The sequence below is a fragment of the Dromaius novaehollandiae genome, chromosome 5 (assembly GCF_036370855.1).
Source record: "Dromaius novaehollandiae isolate bDroNov1 chromosome 5, bDroNov1.hap1, whole genome shotgun sequence".
NCBI lineage: Eukaryota > Metazoa > Chordata > Aves > Casuariiformes > Dromaiidae > Dromaius > Dromaius novaehollandiae.
The window spans coordinates 29,643,102-29,660,375 of NC_088102.1; the positions used below are offsets into that span (position 1 = coordinate 29,643,102).

At 36.3% G+C, this 17,274-nt stretch overlaps 1 protein-coding gene across 2 annotated transcripts in view; it reads left to right on the forward strand.

Moving 5' to 3' along the window:
• BAZ1A (bromodomain adjacent to zinc finger domain 1A) overlaps nt 1-17,274 on the forward strand; it is a 66,705-nt gene that overhangs the window by 28,887 nt on the left and 20,544 nt on the right. For both annotated transcript variants that reach the window (XM_026095064.2, XM_064512364.1), the window contains exons 7-18: nt 1,183-1,317; nt 2,039-2,141; nt 4,742-4,908; nt 5,731-5,826; nt 7,245-7,383; nt 7,827-7,973; nt 10,890-10,985; nt 11,109-11,333; nt 12,031-12,196; nt 12,461-12,574; nt 13,766-13,890; nt 15,509-16,117. In XM_026095064.2, the coding sequence (XP_025950849.1) occupies nt 1,183-1,317; nt 2,039-2,141; nt 4,742-4,908; nt 5,731-5,826; nt 7,245-7,383; nt 7,827-7,973; nt 10,890-10,985; nt 11,109-11,333; nt 12,031-12,196; nt 12,461-12,574; nt 13,766-13,890; nt 15,509-16,117 (2,122 nt within the window). The remainder of the gene's footprint in view (nt 1-1,182; nt 1,318-2,038; nt 2,142-4,741; nt 4,909-5,730; nt 5,827-7,244; nt 7,384-7,826; nt 7,974-10,889; nt 10,986-11,108; nt 11,334-12,030; nt 12,197-12,460; nt 12,575-13,765; nt 13,891-15,508; nt 16,118-17,274) is intronic.

Consider the following 17,274-nt stretch of genomic DNA (forward strand, 5'->3'; position numbering starts at 1 on the left):
CTTGTGCCGTTCAAGGAACGGAGCAGCCCTCCTCACACTTCCAAAATAGAAAGCAGTTTCCTCCGCCATGCCATCTATGCTATAGGAGATCCTGCAGTCTCTCTGCTCCATGTTGCAGCCTCGACCCTGAAATCCTTCTTAGATTCTTGTTTTTGAAAAGTACTGTGTTTACTACATTCTGCATTTTGCATGTGCATTAAGAAGAATCCTCCTCATACTTCTGTGTAGCTTCCTTCTGTACAGGGAAGTGCTAAGAGATGAGAGCATCAGTGAGAGTCTTGCTGCTCTTGCTATTATTGTGGAAAATAATAAATGCAACAAACTTTTTAAATCTATTTGTAACATTAGAGTCTGTCTCTTTTAGAGAAATGGAAGTAGAAGAAAACAGAGTTGAAATGGAGTTGGAGGGCATGTTTAGACTGTCCAGTGCTTGGGCTACTTAAGAGACGATGTTCTCCTTGATGCAGAGAAGTGGGACATAGTGTGCTGTGTCTGCTGATCTGTCAATTTCGTGTCACTTTCTGCTGCCTGATGAAAATTGCCATATTCTGTATATGTATGAATTTGCCATCTTCTGTTTGAGGTTTTTTTGGAGCGTCTGTTTGTTCCATTACTGACTGCCTCGCACTTCAGCAATTACATGGACATGTCCTCATTGGAGTGTCTCCTTTGTATCCTCATCAATATCAGTTGATAAGGGCAGGCTTCCCAAAGCCACAATTTGAGGAAGCAAACTTGAAATGAAGCTTTGACAACTTGGAATGAGAGAAGTCATAATTTTTTCCCCTCCTCCAAAACTGTTCAAATGGTAGAGAATTGTGGGTCTCTTCAGTAGATTGCTTTCCCTGCTTTCTCCGTCAAAAGTCATCCCTGGCACATTCCAGTAACTTGTTGGAAAGTCTGTGTCCAGCTGTGTTTGCTAAAAGGTATCTAAATAAGCACAATTTTACCAAATGAGGCCAAATTCTTTTCTCAAACATGTACTGCTTACATTATTATCCTCTTGCTGGATTAACTCTACATTTATACCATTTCAGGATCTTCTCTTCTTTTTCTCAGCTAACCAGTTGTGAATTTAATAGCTTGTATTGTCTCTCTGAATTCTTGATTCATTAGTAAGCTTGTATCTGTGAGGAGGTAAGAATTTCACAATAAATATTTGTTTTCATCTTTCTTATTAAGGCAACATCAATTGCAAAATATAATCTAGCACAACAAAATTTCTCCTACTTCTTTCCTGATGACCCACCCACATTTATCTTCAGTCCTGCAAGCAGACGGCGAGGGAGACCTCCAAAGAGGGCATCCATTAGTCAGGTAAGTGATGAAGAAAGTTTTAACTTCTGATGAAGACACATCAGTATAGTCTTCTGAGTTCTTCCATCTTTTCTGTGAACTTTCAGAAGAGTTGGAACACAAGATTGAAACTGTGCTTCCTCCTCCCTACGCCCCTTGAGCCCAAATTGGGAAATACTATGTAATTGCTATTAAAATAGATCAGTTTATGTTTAAGGGGGAAAAACGGTCAGGCTTGGTATTTATCTTCTTACTTTTATCTTTCTTATTTCTGTGATCCCACCAAGAGATTAGCTTTTCAGTGTGTTGTGAAGGTACATATAGTACTTGTCCCTTCCAGGATGGTTAATAAATAATCTAAAAAAAATTAATTCATACTCTCAGATACAATTAAGTAACTTGCCTTTTTTTTGAATATCTTAATGCTCTAAATGTCCTTATTGACAAAGACAGCTGTTTTTTTAAAAAAAAAGAAAAAAAAAGTGTGTGTGTGTGTATATGTATATGTGTGTATATATATATATATATATATATATATATTTCCCCCCCCCCCCCCCCCCCCCAGTATTAGACAGAATGTTTGAGTAGTTAGTATGTTTGTGAGAAATGGTTTTAGGTTCCCTTTATTCTTGTTTTAGAGAACTGTTGAAAGATGGGGAATATATGTTGCAGGTCATCTCACTGTACATACTATGCTCTTTCTCTCCGCTCCCCCCACCCCACCCACCAAACTCCCTATCAGGAGGACAAGATTACTGCTAAACAAAATATTCAAGGAAACAGAAGTAAAGGAGCAAAGGAAAAGACGAGATTCCAGAGACAAAAAGAGGAAATGCAGGCCATGGGTAAGTTGAGGTTTAGTCCTATGACTGTCAGAATTAGTTTCTGCAGGTTTGAGAACTGACCATAATTAGAGTATTTTGGGGTTATGCCTTTCAAAGGGAAAAATGTAATGAGAATGCACTGCTACAGCACTATTGCAAAGTGCTCCTTTCAGTGGTTAGAATTGTTGTTTCCTTACCTCTTTTACTATCCTGTGGAAACCTGCGAGGCTTTCAGTCAAACTGTGTTGGTCTCTATCTCAGATAAATAATGAGCAAAACATAATTTTTGGAGAAGTTTGGATTCAGAGGTCATGTATAATTTTTACTGGCTGACTCTATAGCATGGACTTGTAACACAGAAATCAGTCTGTGGTATGAGGAAAAGCTATAAATAGAAAAACTACCTTCAAATTAAAAAGAACTGCAATGCTTTCTAAACCTATAATAATCCTTAAGAAAATCTTATGTTGAACACTTGAGTCATTCTGAAGATGTCTTTGCATAGACACTTAAGGTATGTCTGTGTGTTCTGCAAGATTACTTCAAGTATGTTTACAAATTTTTCTAGGTAAAAGAGTGCAAGTCGCTTTGGAGGTTTTCATTTCAGACTGAATTATTTGCCTTAGCTTTGGTCAATTTCTGGTCTGTTTAAACTTGGTTTCAAGTGAGATAAGAGGACTTGCGTACCTTCTGTATGGGTTTAACTAAGTAAACTGGTATCTCTTCTTGTAGAGACAAAGCAGTGAAACTTCTCCTTCCTCAGACAAAGAGGTGTTTTTTCTTAATTGAAAGCCTTTCCTGAGGAAGAACATCCTTGCTTAAATCTGTGAAGATACTTTGGTGAACCTTCAGTTGCTACCTTTTATTTCCATTACCATATGATCATAGGTAGTTTTAGGATATAAGGGACCTCTGGAGCTTGTCTAGTTCAACCTCATGCATAAAGCAGGGCTAACTAAAGTTGCCTGCTCAGGACCTTGTCTTCAGGGAAGACAGGGACATTAGGGTATAGCTAGCTCCACTAAACTTCTTTGCACAGATAGCATCTATTTCTTATGTGCTGGAAATGACAGCACAGAATAAGGTAATAATGCAGCAGTATCAAAGCTGCTTCCTTTCCCATGTGGTACTATCTGCAGCTTTTAGGAGTTTAGTTGAGACATGTTTTGGCTTAATTTTATCTTCATGTTACCCTGTTGCACCCCACAATGCAATGCCCTTAAAACATCCCATTTCAAACAATGAAAGAGCAATCAGTCTTGCAGTAAGTTGCATGATGTGGAGATCCAAATGTATTCTTTAGATTTTCTGCAACCTGGCTAGAAAACTGCCACAGCATGTTAATATTCAGACTTGGTAATAGCTTTCTGTTTCTTGATGGGAGATGCAAAATAATGATGGATTCATGAAATAAAAAAAAAAAAAAATGCTGTTTTGTCACATTTGTTCTGTGTGTTCATTTTTGGCTCAATGTGGGCCCCTGAGCTCTGAACTGAACTTTTTTTTGTTAAGAACAGCATCTTTTCATATACTGAAACTGAGTACGATCCCATCCATAAAATAAACTTAAAACTCTGTGAATGTAATTGAATATGAAACTAAATATTTTTACCTGTAAATAATATTTAATTGGTAATTATTAATATTTATAAAGTCTCTTCAAAAGAGCTGCTATAATACTTTACTAATGGTGTACAATGGCAGCAAAATACACAAAGTACCTTGGAAAATCAACTTTCTCAGAAGACTGTGGGGGATCAGGTTCACTGCTTTTGTTTTCCAGGTGAGAACCACTGGTGATGCGTACACTAGCTAGCTGTAGAAACTGTCTTGGCCATTTTCAGAATTTTATAGGGAAACTTGAACAATTTAATACAATCTTTTTTTTTCCAGTTTCATCCATTTTCTATTAGAATTAAGGATCTTGCCTCATTTTTTTTTTCTTAACCTTCACTTGTCATTTTAGCCTTCTTTATTCAATTAAAATGGTAAGTCCACTGACCCCCACTTATTTGTTAGCCTGCGTGTGGGGGTTTCTGCAAAGAAATCTTGATCTCCTCAGGGAATAATGCAGCTTAAACTGTGTAAAGGAAGTAAAACTCACACAAAAAACATTGAAGTACTACATTTTCAGTAATAATTACTTTTAAAAAAATCATTTATTTGAAGATTTTTTTTGTTAACATAAATCTTTCGCGGCTATAGGACACTGCTAATTGTGACATGCTTTTATTAAGCAGTCATTACTAAATACATTGCCCTAAATGTACATGGTTGGTATCAATTGTTGTCTTTTAAATAATTTTTTTTAGATAGAAAACTATAATAAACAACTTCTGTATAATCATAAAAACAGAAATATTTAACTTTATTACAGTGACAACCTTGTAGACCATGTATAATGTGTTAACTCTGAAATTCTGATTGTCTAAAGAACTTCTGAGTGATTACTGGGTAGAGCAGAATTGAATTTCTGGTTGGCATAGAAAATTCAGTCTTCATAACAGTATCTTTTTCATATGGTAATTATAAAGTGATCAATCTACCTATTTAGCTTGTTTACATAAAATTAACATTTTATAAAAAAGAAATAACTTAGGTTTGTTTGTATTTCTGTGTAGCTTTTGAAAAAGCTAAATTAAAACGAGAGAAGGCAAATGCTATAGAAGCTAAGAAAAAGGAGAAAGAAGATAAGGAAAAAAAAAGAGAAGAATTGAAGAAGATTGTGGAAGAAGAAAGGATGAAGAAGAAAGAAGAGAAAGAGAGACTCAAAATAGAAAAGGAAAAAGTAATGCATTTGTAGTATGTGCTTCATATGGGAATATCATAATGCCTTTCTAGCTTATTTATTTCTTAGTTATTATCTGCCTTAAGTTACTTTCCGTTAAGTTTCCAAGTTCATAAGAGTTGCATTTTAAAAGACTCTGCATTTATAAAATGTGGCTGTGCATTTGTATTCGTAGATAACATTCTGTTTTATACATATTAGTTCACAAAACATTCACTTTGGACTTGCTCCTGAACTAATGAACTTTTTTTGCCAGTAATGCATAATAGTACTTGAAGCGACGGTAGTCTTCTGCTTCAGAATTAGAGATCCTGTATAGTGTCAGATACCACAGTGTATTAAATTATTGTGGAGTTCCTCGTGATTTCCCTTTGAATGAGAATTGCTAAGTATCTTTTTGTTACTTAGGCATAATATGAAGAAATTATTTATCCTACTATATTTTACCACAGCCACATCCGCTATCTATTCTGATCATCTTCTGTTGTTACAACTTTCATAAAAACCTCTTATTTTAGATGTTTTTCCTCAACCTGCCTCTGTTTTAAAAAAAGTTCATGACTAATACAAGAAAGAAATACTGCAGTTATTTTTTACTTTTGAATATTTTTATCAATATCTTACACAAAATAAAAATGATGATTATTTGGTTCTAATAAAATGTTTTATTTTTCAGTGTTATTGAAGTGATAGATGGCTTCTAGATAGATAAATGGTTCTAGAAATTGCAATAGGAAGAACCGATCATGGTTTTATTTACAATTCTGACTTTTCTATCTCTCTTCTTCCTCCCTCTCTCCACCCCCCCCCCCCCCCCCCAAGGAAAGAGAGAAGCTGCGAGAAGAAAAAAGAAAATATGTGGAATACCTAAAACAGTGGAGTAAACCTAGAGAAGATATGGAGTGTGATGATCTTAAGGTACGACTGAATATGGATTTGGAGTAGTGCAGGCTTGACTTGTACTTTACAAGGTCCTCAAGGCAGTACCACTCATGCAGAGGCAGATCTAGATCTGATCTGAAAGCTAGGGTTGTGTGTCAGCAGCAGTCATGTAATACTGTGCAGAGTAATCCCAGTGATGATGCTAATAGGACGGACAGCATCTGCATGTTCACCCTCCAAAAAATCTTGACTGTTTTCTTAGTCTCAATGTGGAACAGTCTCCTCTGCCGTCAAATTGTTGAGCAGAGGGTATTGAGTATGCCTGACTTTTCAGTTAGATATACAATGTGAATTTACCTAGAGTAAACCTGACTGACTGAAAAGATTTGAGTAATGAAGAAACAAATTTTTGGATGCAAAAGGTAGAAAGGAGATGAGTGGATGTTTTTTTTGTTTTTTGTTTTTTTTTTTTTTTCTTTTTAATTCTCTGTGGCACTCCTTTGATTTAAACTCTAGTGATATCCTTGCTTAATGGTTCCCCTTCTGGATGATTTTGGAAACCTGTAGAAAGTAACAAGAATGTACCTCCCAAAGAGCTTCATGTTCTAAACAAGAATGTAGTGTGGTTCCACATAAGATGTCTAGTATAAAGTGTGATAAGTTACACTTGCATGCACTTTGTTATGATTAATTTTGGCAGTGAATGGCAACAGAATGAGAAATAGTCAGAAATACATGGATAGGGGTTAATGAGAGATACACAGGGAAACATGACAGAAGCAAGAAGACAAATGAAAATTTAAGGGAGCGTTAATTGAACTGTTAGCGCTGGGTGGGAGGAGCATATGAAAACTGAACATCCTTGCAGGGTGAACTGTATAAGCCCTTGACAGTAACGATGAAAACTTCTGGCTGTGTATAGAAAAGGAGAAGGAACTGAAGAAAGGGAATAGATTATCAAAATGAGAGGAAGCTGTGCAAAACAGTGCTGCTGCATTGTGTGTTTTTATGTGTATGTGTTGGGTTTTTTGCCAGCGATGCTGCGTAACTTTTTAAAGAATGTGTATTATTTTGCTTGTCAGGACAGTTCCAGCAATTGTAAAAACTCTTGTGGACTAATAGAGGTTTAAAACCTGTTGATAACCATGTTATTAAACTGGTAGCAGATGTGAGTTCCTTAAGGCAAAGACTGAAGTTTATTCATGTTTATGAAGTTGAATACTTCCATATCTCAAAACACCGAACAGCATGCAACTGTGATGTAAATCTTTTAAGTTAATACTGCCACAGATATTACCATACTAATTGACTGTATGTCTTGCAGAAATATTTTCAATAATATATAATGAAGCACAATGGATATATTCCTTAGAATGATAAACTGTTTGTTTTTAGTCACCTGTGTACTCTGCTGAAACCAAATACAATATTAAGTTGTTCCATTTGGATTGCAGGAACTTCCAGTGCCAATGCCAGTGAAGACTAGACTTCCTCCTGAGATCTTTGGTGATGCTCTGATGGTTTTGGAGTTTTTATATGCTTTTGGGGAACTCTTTGATCTTCAAGATGAATTTCCTGAAGGAGTAACTTTAGGTAAGTTGTCGTTTGTGGGGCAGGATGCCTCAATTTTGTAGGTCCCTTCTCTTTCCAAGCATCTTAAGTGTATGCATTTACCAATACTTCAGAGTTTTCTGTGCAGTTTTAATGTGGCAGTGCTTACACACACATGTCAATCAATTTTTCTCTTCACAATCAACTTCTGCAGTATCAGTAAAATTAAGATTAATTTCAATGTAGAAACTATTAATTTACTTAGAGTCTACTTGTATTTTTCTCTTGCAGTTATATATTAAGCAAAAGATGTAGTGTTGTCAACATTTTCTTTCTGACAGCATCACTTTAAGAATACTTACAGTAAATTACGAAAAAGTAACTTGATTATTGTACCTGAAGGGAAAAAAATGTTTTCATTCTTACGTACATAATTGCTTTGCAACATTGTGGCAAAAGTGACACTTCTTAAACTTTATTCACAGAAGTTTTAGAGGAAGCTCTTGTAGGAAATGACACTGAAGGCCCACTATGTGAATTGCTGTTTTTCTTCCTGACTGCCATCTTTCAGGCAATGGCCGAAGAGGAAGAGGAGGTGGCCAAAGATCAAATAGCTGATGCTGAGACCAAAGGTCAGATCTTAATTTTACTGTTTAAAAACTGAAATTCCACTGGAATTAACTTCAAAGTGCATGCGTTATGACATATTCCTATGTTTAACCTTGTCTTATTATGCATGGATAATGCATATAAATGGACTTGTTTTTTCTGTTTTATCTGGAATAAAAGTTTTAAACTGGGCATGGAGGGTAGGGGAGGGAACAGAAAAAGCAACCTCGTTGCTACTATGATTGTATCCAGCAAAGCATAATAAGCATTTAACAGCCCTGCTTATGTTCTGGAGGTGCAGGAAACCTGTCTTCACCTTCTTCCTCCTCCTTCAGCACTGTTAGATGTTTCTCCTGAGGGTCAGGAAAAGAGGCATTTTCCTAAATCTTCTTAAAGGTTTTCATCTGTAGCTATAAAATAATTCAGGGCCTAAACCTGACACCAGTTAAAAAACTAAAAACTCTTGAGTACTGCTGTAATGGAAAATTCAATATTCATTGTCCTTCAAGACATAAAAGTATGCATGTACACTTCCAGATACTGTTGTGTTGCTGTGTTTTCTCAGTAAAGCATCCTGTAGTCACTGTGTCTCTGGGCTCCACTCTAAGGCTGAAGCTGCCCGCATTTTCAGAGGCATTCGGTATACACTAACCACTAATCGGAAGGAAGCTCACACTTTGTTCCAAATTTATGTGGTTAGCAACACTATGTGTGTGTCTTAATCTTTAGTAAACACTGTTTTGCATTCAGCCAGCTTAATGATTCAGTTTTTAGTCTGTGAATGCTCTGTGCCTCTTTCTGCGCTGTTGTATCTATGAGATCTTACTGATGCTACAGGGAATGCTTTAGAGGTCTGATTTTTGACTGAATTAATGGTTTCATGATGCAAAATGTTTGCCAATTATGCCAACTCAAAGTATTCTGTGTCTCCCTTTGCACGTTTCTGGGTATTCATGCCCTCACAAGGTGCTGCTCCCTTATTTGTGCTCAGCATGAAACCATGCTGTGGATCAGGGAACTGATTTGGCTTCTTTCTTATGCTCACCCTGTATCTAGGGATGGTCCCTCAAACACTGTGTTCATGCAACTGAGGAGGCAGGAAGAAGCATCAGACAGGGAGCCTTGAAAACACTTCAAGATGTTACTGTTGCATGAACCTTCTGTTTTTTGAATCTGTGGCCTAAGAGTTCTCCAGTTCTCTTGCCTAGTGCAGTGTTTGGTGGAAGGGAGAGCTGACTGTTGCCACACTGCTGTTGTCCAGTATGTCCTCTGTTCATGGACTGCCAAATTTGCTGACTAGTTAAAGGAGAAGCTTTGACACACCCTTCCTGCTAGTCTTACTTCATCAGAGGTAGATGGGAATATAAGAGCACTTTCTGTCTGAGCTCAAGTGAACCCTGTGGTTCCCTGTAAGACAGATGCAAGAGATGCAGGAAGATTCCTTCAGTTTCTCCCTTGAATCTTTTATTCTCTCATGCTTAAGATTTACATCCAATCTGTAAAATGTCTGTATATAAAACAGTGCACTATCTTTAGCAATAGATGCTTTTCGTAGTAAGTGAATAGTGTAACAGATTTGGTAGAGTGTTAACAAATTTAGTGTGTTCTAATTACTGCTGATTTTAGTCATCGTAGAATAGCTTATTAGATTATTGTTCGTAGGGCTGACCAGAAAAAATGCAATGTAACTTTCATATTTTAATTTGACTGTATGGGGTTGACAAGTGCAAAAACATACCGTTGCACTTCTAATTTTGCAGAGTCGTGGGCAAGGCAGTTTGTCTATTGTCTTCTACTTCCATTTAAAGCCTTTGAACTTTCATTTTTGTCACTCTTGTTCAGGCAGCCTATTTCCTGTAAAAGAATTAATGTTCTTGGCTTTATAATTCTACCTAACCAAACTAGTAGTAGTCAGCACGAATGCTTGCTCACTTAAATTCTGTTCTGTGGCAGAAAATATGGATGTAGGGTTTTGGTGTATAGTACTTTCTCAGACTGTATTATGTAGATATGGTGGGAGGAAGGAAAGTGCAGGGGTTAATTTTCCAATGGCTGAGTAAAAATTTTTGTATGACATCAATCACGATGCAAGAATCTGTTGTGAATTTTGCTTTTATTTAGTCTTAGTTTGGATTTGTGCCTCTCTCTTTACTTGGTGACTTTGTAACTGCTTTATGATTTGGACTGGAGTAAAGTAAAATTGTTGAAACGGTATGAAAGACTGACAAAATTCCACCAACCCTCTGGAGAAATACCTGCCAAGTGCTAAGGAAACCTTTTTTCCAAGAAACAGGAGTTCTGCTATTTCTCCCTTTCATTCCTGCTGCTTCACTGGTCAGTCTGCTAAAGTGTCATGCTCCTTATTGAGTGCAGATGCTTCTTTTGTTGAATTTTTTTTTATTTTTAATGACTTACTAATCATATGTGTGCAGAATGAGTAAGTTTATATCCAAGTTAGATAATAAAAATATATAGTGAATGATGATAACCAGTGTCAAAATGTCAGATTAGTTTGAATAGTCTTTCCTAAAAACAAAAATATAATAGGAAATAACAATTCATTTGGGGGAACAAAGTACAGGTGTTCTTGCATTTTATTTGTTTTTGCTTTCAAGTGTTTCCTGATTTGTTTCCACTGTCTTTTCTGTTGCCTTTGTGCATATTTTGTGCATTGTCGGGTGCTTTAGCAGACTGTATATAGGGAGAAGAGCTTGTAGCATGTGTTGCATGCCCTTAGTTTTTAGCTGGGTATTTAGTTGGATTTAAAGATGTGTAAACTTTAATTTGGGTGTTAAATTGAGTTTTGCATACATTGATGCTTTTGTGAATATCGGGCCCTTTTTCGCTTTCTCTGCAATTTATAAAAAACAGCTTGCTTTCCTCCCTTCCACAGTACAAGTTTTAACTTGCACTAGAATAAAGTGTTTATTTCCTTAAAGATTTAACAGAGGCTTTGGATGAAGATGCAGACCCCACAAAATCTGCACTGTCTGCAGTTGCAACTTTGGCAGCTGCATGGCCCCAGTTACATCAGGGTATGTGTGGGTTTCACTTCTTGTTTTGTTACTGTTCTTATTTTGCTCTGTGTTTTAAAGCACATTATATAAATATTTTTTTGATGTCTGTGTAAAATAACTGTTCATTGTTCTTAACTGTAGGCTGCAATTTGAAAAACTTGGATCTTGATAGCTGCACTCTTTCTGAGATTCTCAGACTTCACATTCTAGCATCAGGCGCTGATGTAACATCAGCCAATGCAAAATACCGTTACCAGAAACGAGGCGGGTTTGATGCTACTGATGATGCTTGCATGGAGCTGAGATTAAGTAATCCTGGTCTCTTGAAGAAACTTTCAAGTACCTCAGTGTATGATTTGTTGCCAGGTAATAAAATAATTGTTAGAGATGATTAGACTGTTCTTCAAGTGATCAGTTTTTAACTGTTTGAGATCAGTAGTGATCAGAAGTTACTATATCATAGAATAATTTAGGTTGGAAGGGACTTCTGAAAGTCAGGTAGTCCAGTCCCCCTCCCTGCCCCAGCAGGTCCAACCAGATCACAGACTGCAGAAAGAGGGAGTCTCATTAACTCTGGGTAGCTTTTTAAAATCAAGGTAAAAAAATGTTAGTTTTACTTGCAGAATGGTTCTCTGTGGGAGCAGCATCTTGCATGTTTGACTCAGTCCATGCTTTTTGTTCTCTTCCCTATGTTTTGGTTTGCTTAAGTTATTTGAAAATGGAGAAAAGATGGATATCTACTGTTCTTGTATCCCAGATTTGGAGGCAGTATTTATTGCCTTTCAGTTCTTACATACCTGTTGACTGCATCGACCAAATTCTTCCCGGAGCGCTAAGAGTTAAGAAAATAAAAATAAAGGCTCACATCTCTAAGCAAAGCAGGTGTTTCAGCCATTTCAAGAAATGCCTCTCTGCAAGTGCAAGCTGATACTGTACATGTGTTTGACTTCTCACTGTTCACCTTTTCTCTACTGAGAAGCTATCTTCAGTCTGGAGTGTGTAAGAGTAAGGATTATTTATCAACTGTATAATGGAATATAAACATTAGTGTGAATTTTATTAGGAGAAAAGATGAAGATTCTTCATGCCCTCTGTGGGAAACTCCTGACTCTCGTTTCCACTCGAGATTTCATTGAGGACTCCGTTGACATATTACGACAGGCGAAACAGGAGTTCAGAGAATTAAAGGCAGAACAGCATCGCAAAGAACGAGAAGCAGCAGCAGCAAGGTAAAACTAGAATATGGGAAGCTAAATTTTGTTGAAACAGAATTGGACTAATTCCTTGATTACAAAAGGCACATGAGAAAGATAAGTTTTGCGTTTGTTCGTTTCTTGAGGAAAAAGGAGCAAAACTTAATTGTTGTAAGCGTTATACTTTCCCAAATTACTGTTATTTTTGGATGATGCTGTAGAGTAGAAAGGAAAAAAGATGTGGCTAGAGTAGATACTAGATTAATTGCAACTGATTTTCTGTTTTCTTCCTACTGTTAGGATACGTAAGAGGAAAGAAGAAAGATTAAAAGAACAAGAACTAAAAATGAAAGAGAAACAAGAAAAGCTGAAGGAAGAGGAGCAAAGAAATCCTGCTGCAGAAGTATCTGTTGGGTATGATAAGTTGTATTACTGTAATACATATGATTATGGGCCTGCTTTTTAGATGCACTTTCAGTGTTTGTGGCCAGAGCTTGCCTATTTAGTTTCATTAACTTAAATGAAAGTGTACCTTGTTGTATGGTCAAGTATATTGCCCTTAATGTTGTTTTTATTTCTTCTTCTTGTTTCTAGAATTGTCTTATGACAGCAATTTTATTTTTTAAGTCAGTTTTATTGTACTTCTAATGCTAATGCAAGCATGACAGCTTTACTTACTGACAAGAGAACCTTGAAAATTTAATTTGTATTTTTGCATTACATTCTGTTTGTATTGATTTCATATCTATGAATATCTCATGATAGTCCATTCTACTTTTTCTGATTTGAAAAACTGATCTGATCTGAGCTAGATAATACTGACCTCACATAACAGTTTATAAATCAAATTAATAGCATTTTTTTAAAAAAAATGCTGTGCTATCCCAGGTGATTTCCATAAACCCAAGGTTTTTTGTTCTATTAATAAAACTGTATGGTTTCAGGTGGTAAGATTCAGGCACATGCAGCTGTACATGATTCCAGAAAAAAAATCAAAGTGTATATACAACACTATATCTTTACCCGCTTGAGGAAGGGACTTAGTTAAATAAATCTGCTTGCAAGAGGTGAGCATGGGCCAAAGACAGATTTGTGCTATGTTTCTGAAATTATAATTGAGAAAAAATCATAAATGAAACGTTTTCCTGTAATGGATGCATGTAGTTCTTAAGGCTGTTAATGATATTGACTGGATGGATAAATGTATAATAATCTTTTTGTAAAATAGTGTATGTTTTGATAAGGAAACTTATTTTTTATTTTTAGTAATGAAAAATAATTCTGCTTAGTAGAACAACACTAAGATATCTCCTAAATGAGTACTTTAAATATGTGAATGATACAGTGAATATCAAGTGCTGGGTTTAGCATTTAGCATGGAACTTTTCAGTTACAGTTCAGTATTTTTGCCTTGTTTCTTACAAAATATTTTCTATTATTTGAAGTTAATTTAAAAAAAGCTATGTAGTGATACAGATCTTTAAGTACTTTGGAGAGAAAAATACTGTTTGAATTAAAGATCTTGAATGTAATAAAAAAATACACAATACAATTTTTAAAATATGACTGGTCAATTAGTCACCTTTGTTTATTTTATCACATCAGGGAGGAGGAACGGGAAGACCTTGATACTAGCACAGAGAGCAAAGAAGTTGAACATAAAGAGCAAGACATGGACACAGTGACAGAGGATGAAGAAGAGCCGGGACCAAACAAAAAAGGAAGAAGAGGTAATCCTTTAACGTAATGCTGTGATGTGTTTGTTTATATGCATGAACATACACATATGCATGCACACACCTGGGAAGCTGCTGTTTTTTGTAGTAAACTTTATAAAAAGTATCAGTTTTCTTTGTAAAATTACAAGGAAGAAAGGACCATGATCATGATGAGCTATTAAGGGCATTGAGCTGTCCTGATCTAGTTCTAGCTGTCATCTCTGTGTGCTTTCACACTTTTGCTGCTTTTGTCTTCCATACTTACTGTATGGAATTCTTCTTTTGTCTGTTTGAATTCTGTTTGAATTCTTCTTTTGTCTAAAAAACAGGCTGTGGCCTGACAAACTATTACAGTTCTGAACAGTGTACCTTGCTGACCTTGTTGAAGTCTCATCTAGTTGTGTATAGTGTGGGTTTGAGTCTTTTTATTAGGAAGTTGCAAAAGCAACAGGTGTTTTAAAAGAAAATGTCACACTAAGTAGTTAGGTTTAGGTTTGGCTTTGTTAATGGAGCAGCATATCTCCTATGCAAGAATGAGACCAGATTTATTCCCAGATTTAATTTCCTCAGGAATATGCTAGCAGAAGCTGCAGTGCAGTGAATAGCAGAGCCTGCTATCCGTAACTAGATATGGAAATCACTAAAGAAGGATGAATTGTTAATTATTTGCACTGCTAGCTCATTGCTTCTTTCTTTCTTGAGGGCTTCGTGGTAGTGTCTATGTCAAATGAAAGCCGTTGAATGATTTTGGACTTTTATGTTGCAAAATTGTACGGTTCATAACAATACCTAGAATAGAAATTCTGAGTCTTTCAGTAAATACAGTTTGTATGTTTGTTAGTTTTATGATGAAGAATGCTAAACATTGAGGTCTTTAAAAATAATTTCAAGTTTCTCAAATTCTCGAAAAAAGAAAGTTTGAGACACTATGCCTGTAGGGTAGACAAGTGTTTTTCACTCTTGGCTACAAACAGAGAAAATGATAGTCACGCTGGAAAACTGAAAGCTGTGAATGCTGGCAGCATCTTTCGCAGTCACATGTTTCAATTAGAAGACCTCCTTTTCTATGTAACTATTGGAGTCAGACTCTGGCAAACTAAAATGTAGATTAGAATGTCTTCAGCGGGGTGGAAGGGGGAATAATAGTAGGTGGAAAAAATTTTTTGATAATGTAATGTAACCAGGTTTGTAATATAAGTTTTATATATGGATTCTGGTTTTGCTTGAAGTCTTGGGAGGTTTAATTTGAACATTTTGTGTATGGTAAACTAAGTCCGAAAGGTAGTTTATATTTAATAATGAAATTGCTAGAATTTTGCTGTCCTGATGGAAGATAATTTTATAACATACTTCTGACTTTTACAGTGTTAAAAATGACAATGTCAGTAAATGAGGCTTGGTCTGGTACACAGTGGCTTCCTTTTTTTATTAAGGGAAGGGGGGTTAATCACTTTGAATTTTTCTTTAGTAAAGCTAATATTGTTCCTTGAATAGGCTGATAGTCCTTGGCAGTATAAGTTTAGATAATTGGAAAGGGAGAGAAGCAAAAACTGCCCTTTACTTGGCTTATTTTAGTTAAATAAAAAATTTACAAGCATGTTGCTGTCACTCTTCTTCCTTTAACTTTCAGGAAGGAGAGGGCAAAATGGATATAAAGAATTTACAAGGCAAGAAGAGACCATTTCTGAAAAGAGTGAACCTCTTACTGCTGAAGAGGAAGAAGCTTTAAAACAGGAGCAACAAAAGAAAGAGAAAGAACTACTAGAAAAGATTCAGAACGCGACAGCCTGCACAAATATCACCCCTTTAGGTCGTGATCGTATGTACCGACGCTACTGGATTTTCCCCTCTGTTCCTGGATTGTTTATAGAAGAGGACTATTCTGGTCTCACAGAAGACATGCTGTTGCCTCGAACCTCTTCCTTTCAGAATAGTGTACAGTCTTGCACAAATGAACCTCAGGTATTCAGTAAAACTGGAGAGTCTTTGAAATCCTCTGAATCTACCTCCAATATTGACCAAGATTCACACACCAGTGTTGTTGTAGAGGTGCCAAGGCCAGTATATAAACCAAACCGTTGGTGCTTTTACAGTTCTCGGGAACAACTGGACCAACTCCTAGAGGCTCTCAATTCCCGAGGACATAGGGAGAGTGCCTTAAAAGAAACTCTTTTACAAGAGAAAAGTAGAATATATGAACAACTAAGCTGTTTTCCTGTGGAAAAATTCCATATTCCAGGTAAAAGAAAAGTTCCTGATCTCTGTTTCCACAGCTGTAACTTTAATACAAGATTCTAGTAACCTGTAATTCTCACTTAATTGCAATTATTAAGAAATAAGAATTATTCTTAAGTGTTGTTTTGCTCTATGAGAGACATGGTTTGAAGGTTTTGGGGGTATTTGCTTTGCTGATGGATATTAAATTTCATGGTGTTTTATGCTATAAAAAAGAAAGCCATAGTTACTCTGTTTCCTCACTGCTTAGTAAAATCAGATTTGTTTTTTTAAAAACTTCAGTGGGAAGTAATTTGAGCTTTGGCCAAAGATTCATTACGCATAATTTGGGAATAAAGATTAATACATGTTAAAGGTAAATCGTAGTATGGATCATTTGACATGTCATTTCTTTCACCAATACTGAAAATGAGGACAAAGTATTATGCCTTTGGAGACACAAACATCATGAAGAGAGGCAATTACTATTATGCTGATTTTTGGGTAGGAGGGACATGTCCTTTCATAACGTTATAATACATGAAATTATTCACAAGCCTATACACGCCTGCGTATTTTGAACAAGGGGAGGTGGCATATTGCAAGGTTATACTAAAACCTGTGAGAGGAAAAAAGAAAAATTGTGTAGTTGCGTTGGTTGCTACATGGCAGTAGCAGTGCAGTGAATTCTGTGACATTTTTTGTCAGATGTTCATTACAGGAGGAGGAGGCATCTGCAGAATGTTTTCATGGGTTCAGAATGTAAAATGTACTTAAAACCATCCTAGGTTTAGATTTTAGGGTTTTTCCCCTTTTCTCTTGAGCAAGTGTTTTGCAAATTATCAGCAAGGCATTAACTCCAATTCTGCATGCACAAACTTGCAGCTACCTTGTTTGTGGAGTGTTGGAGAGGAGATGTTACCAGAATGAACCTTAATAGGGTAGTGTTTAAGAAATTGCATTTTGTTTTCAATCACACAAAGTTTCTGTGAGGTTTTCAAGTTACCTATCTTGGGGCATGTGAGAACTATTCACAGCAGAGTTCAGTTCTGTTTCACTGCAGTGCGAATGCCAGGACGTGCCTCTAACGCTCCGTAGTCTGCTGAATCCATAGTGCATCTCCTATTTCTCTTGGAGACTAGCACAGCACAGGGCTTCTGCCCAGTAGTTAATTGGGGGTCT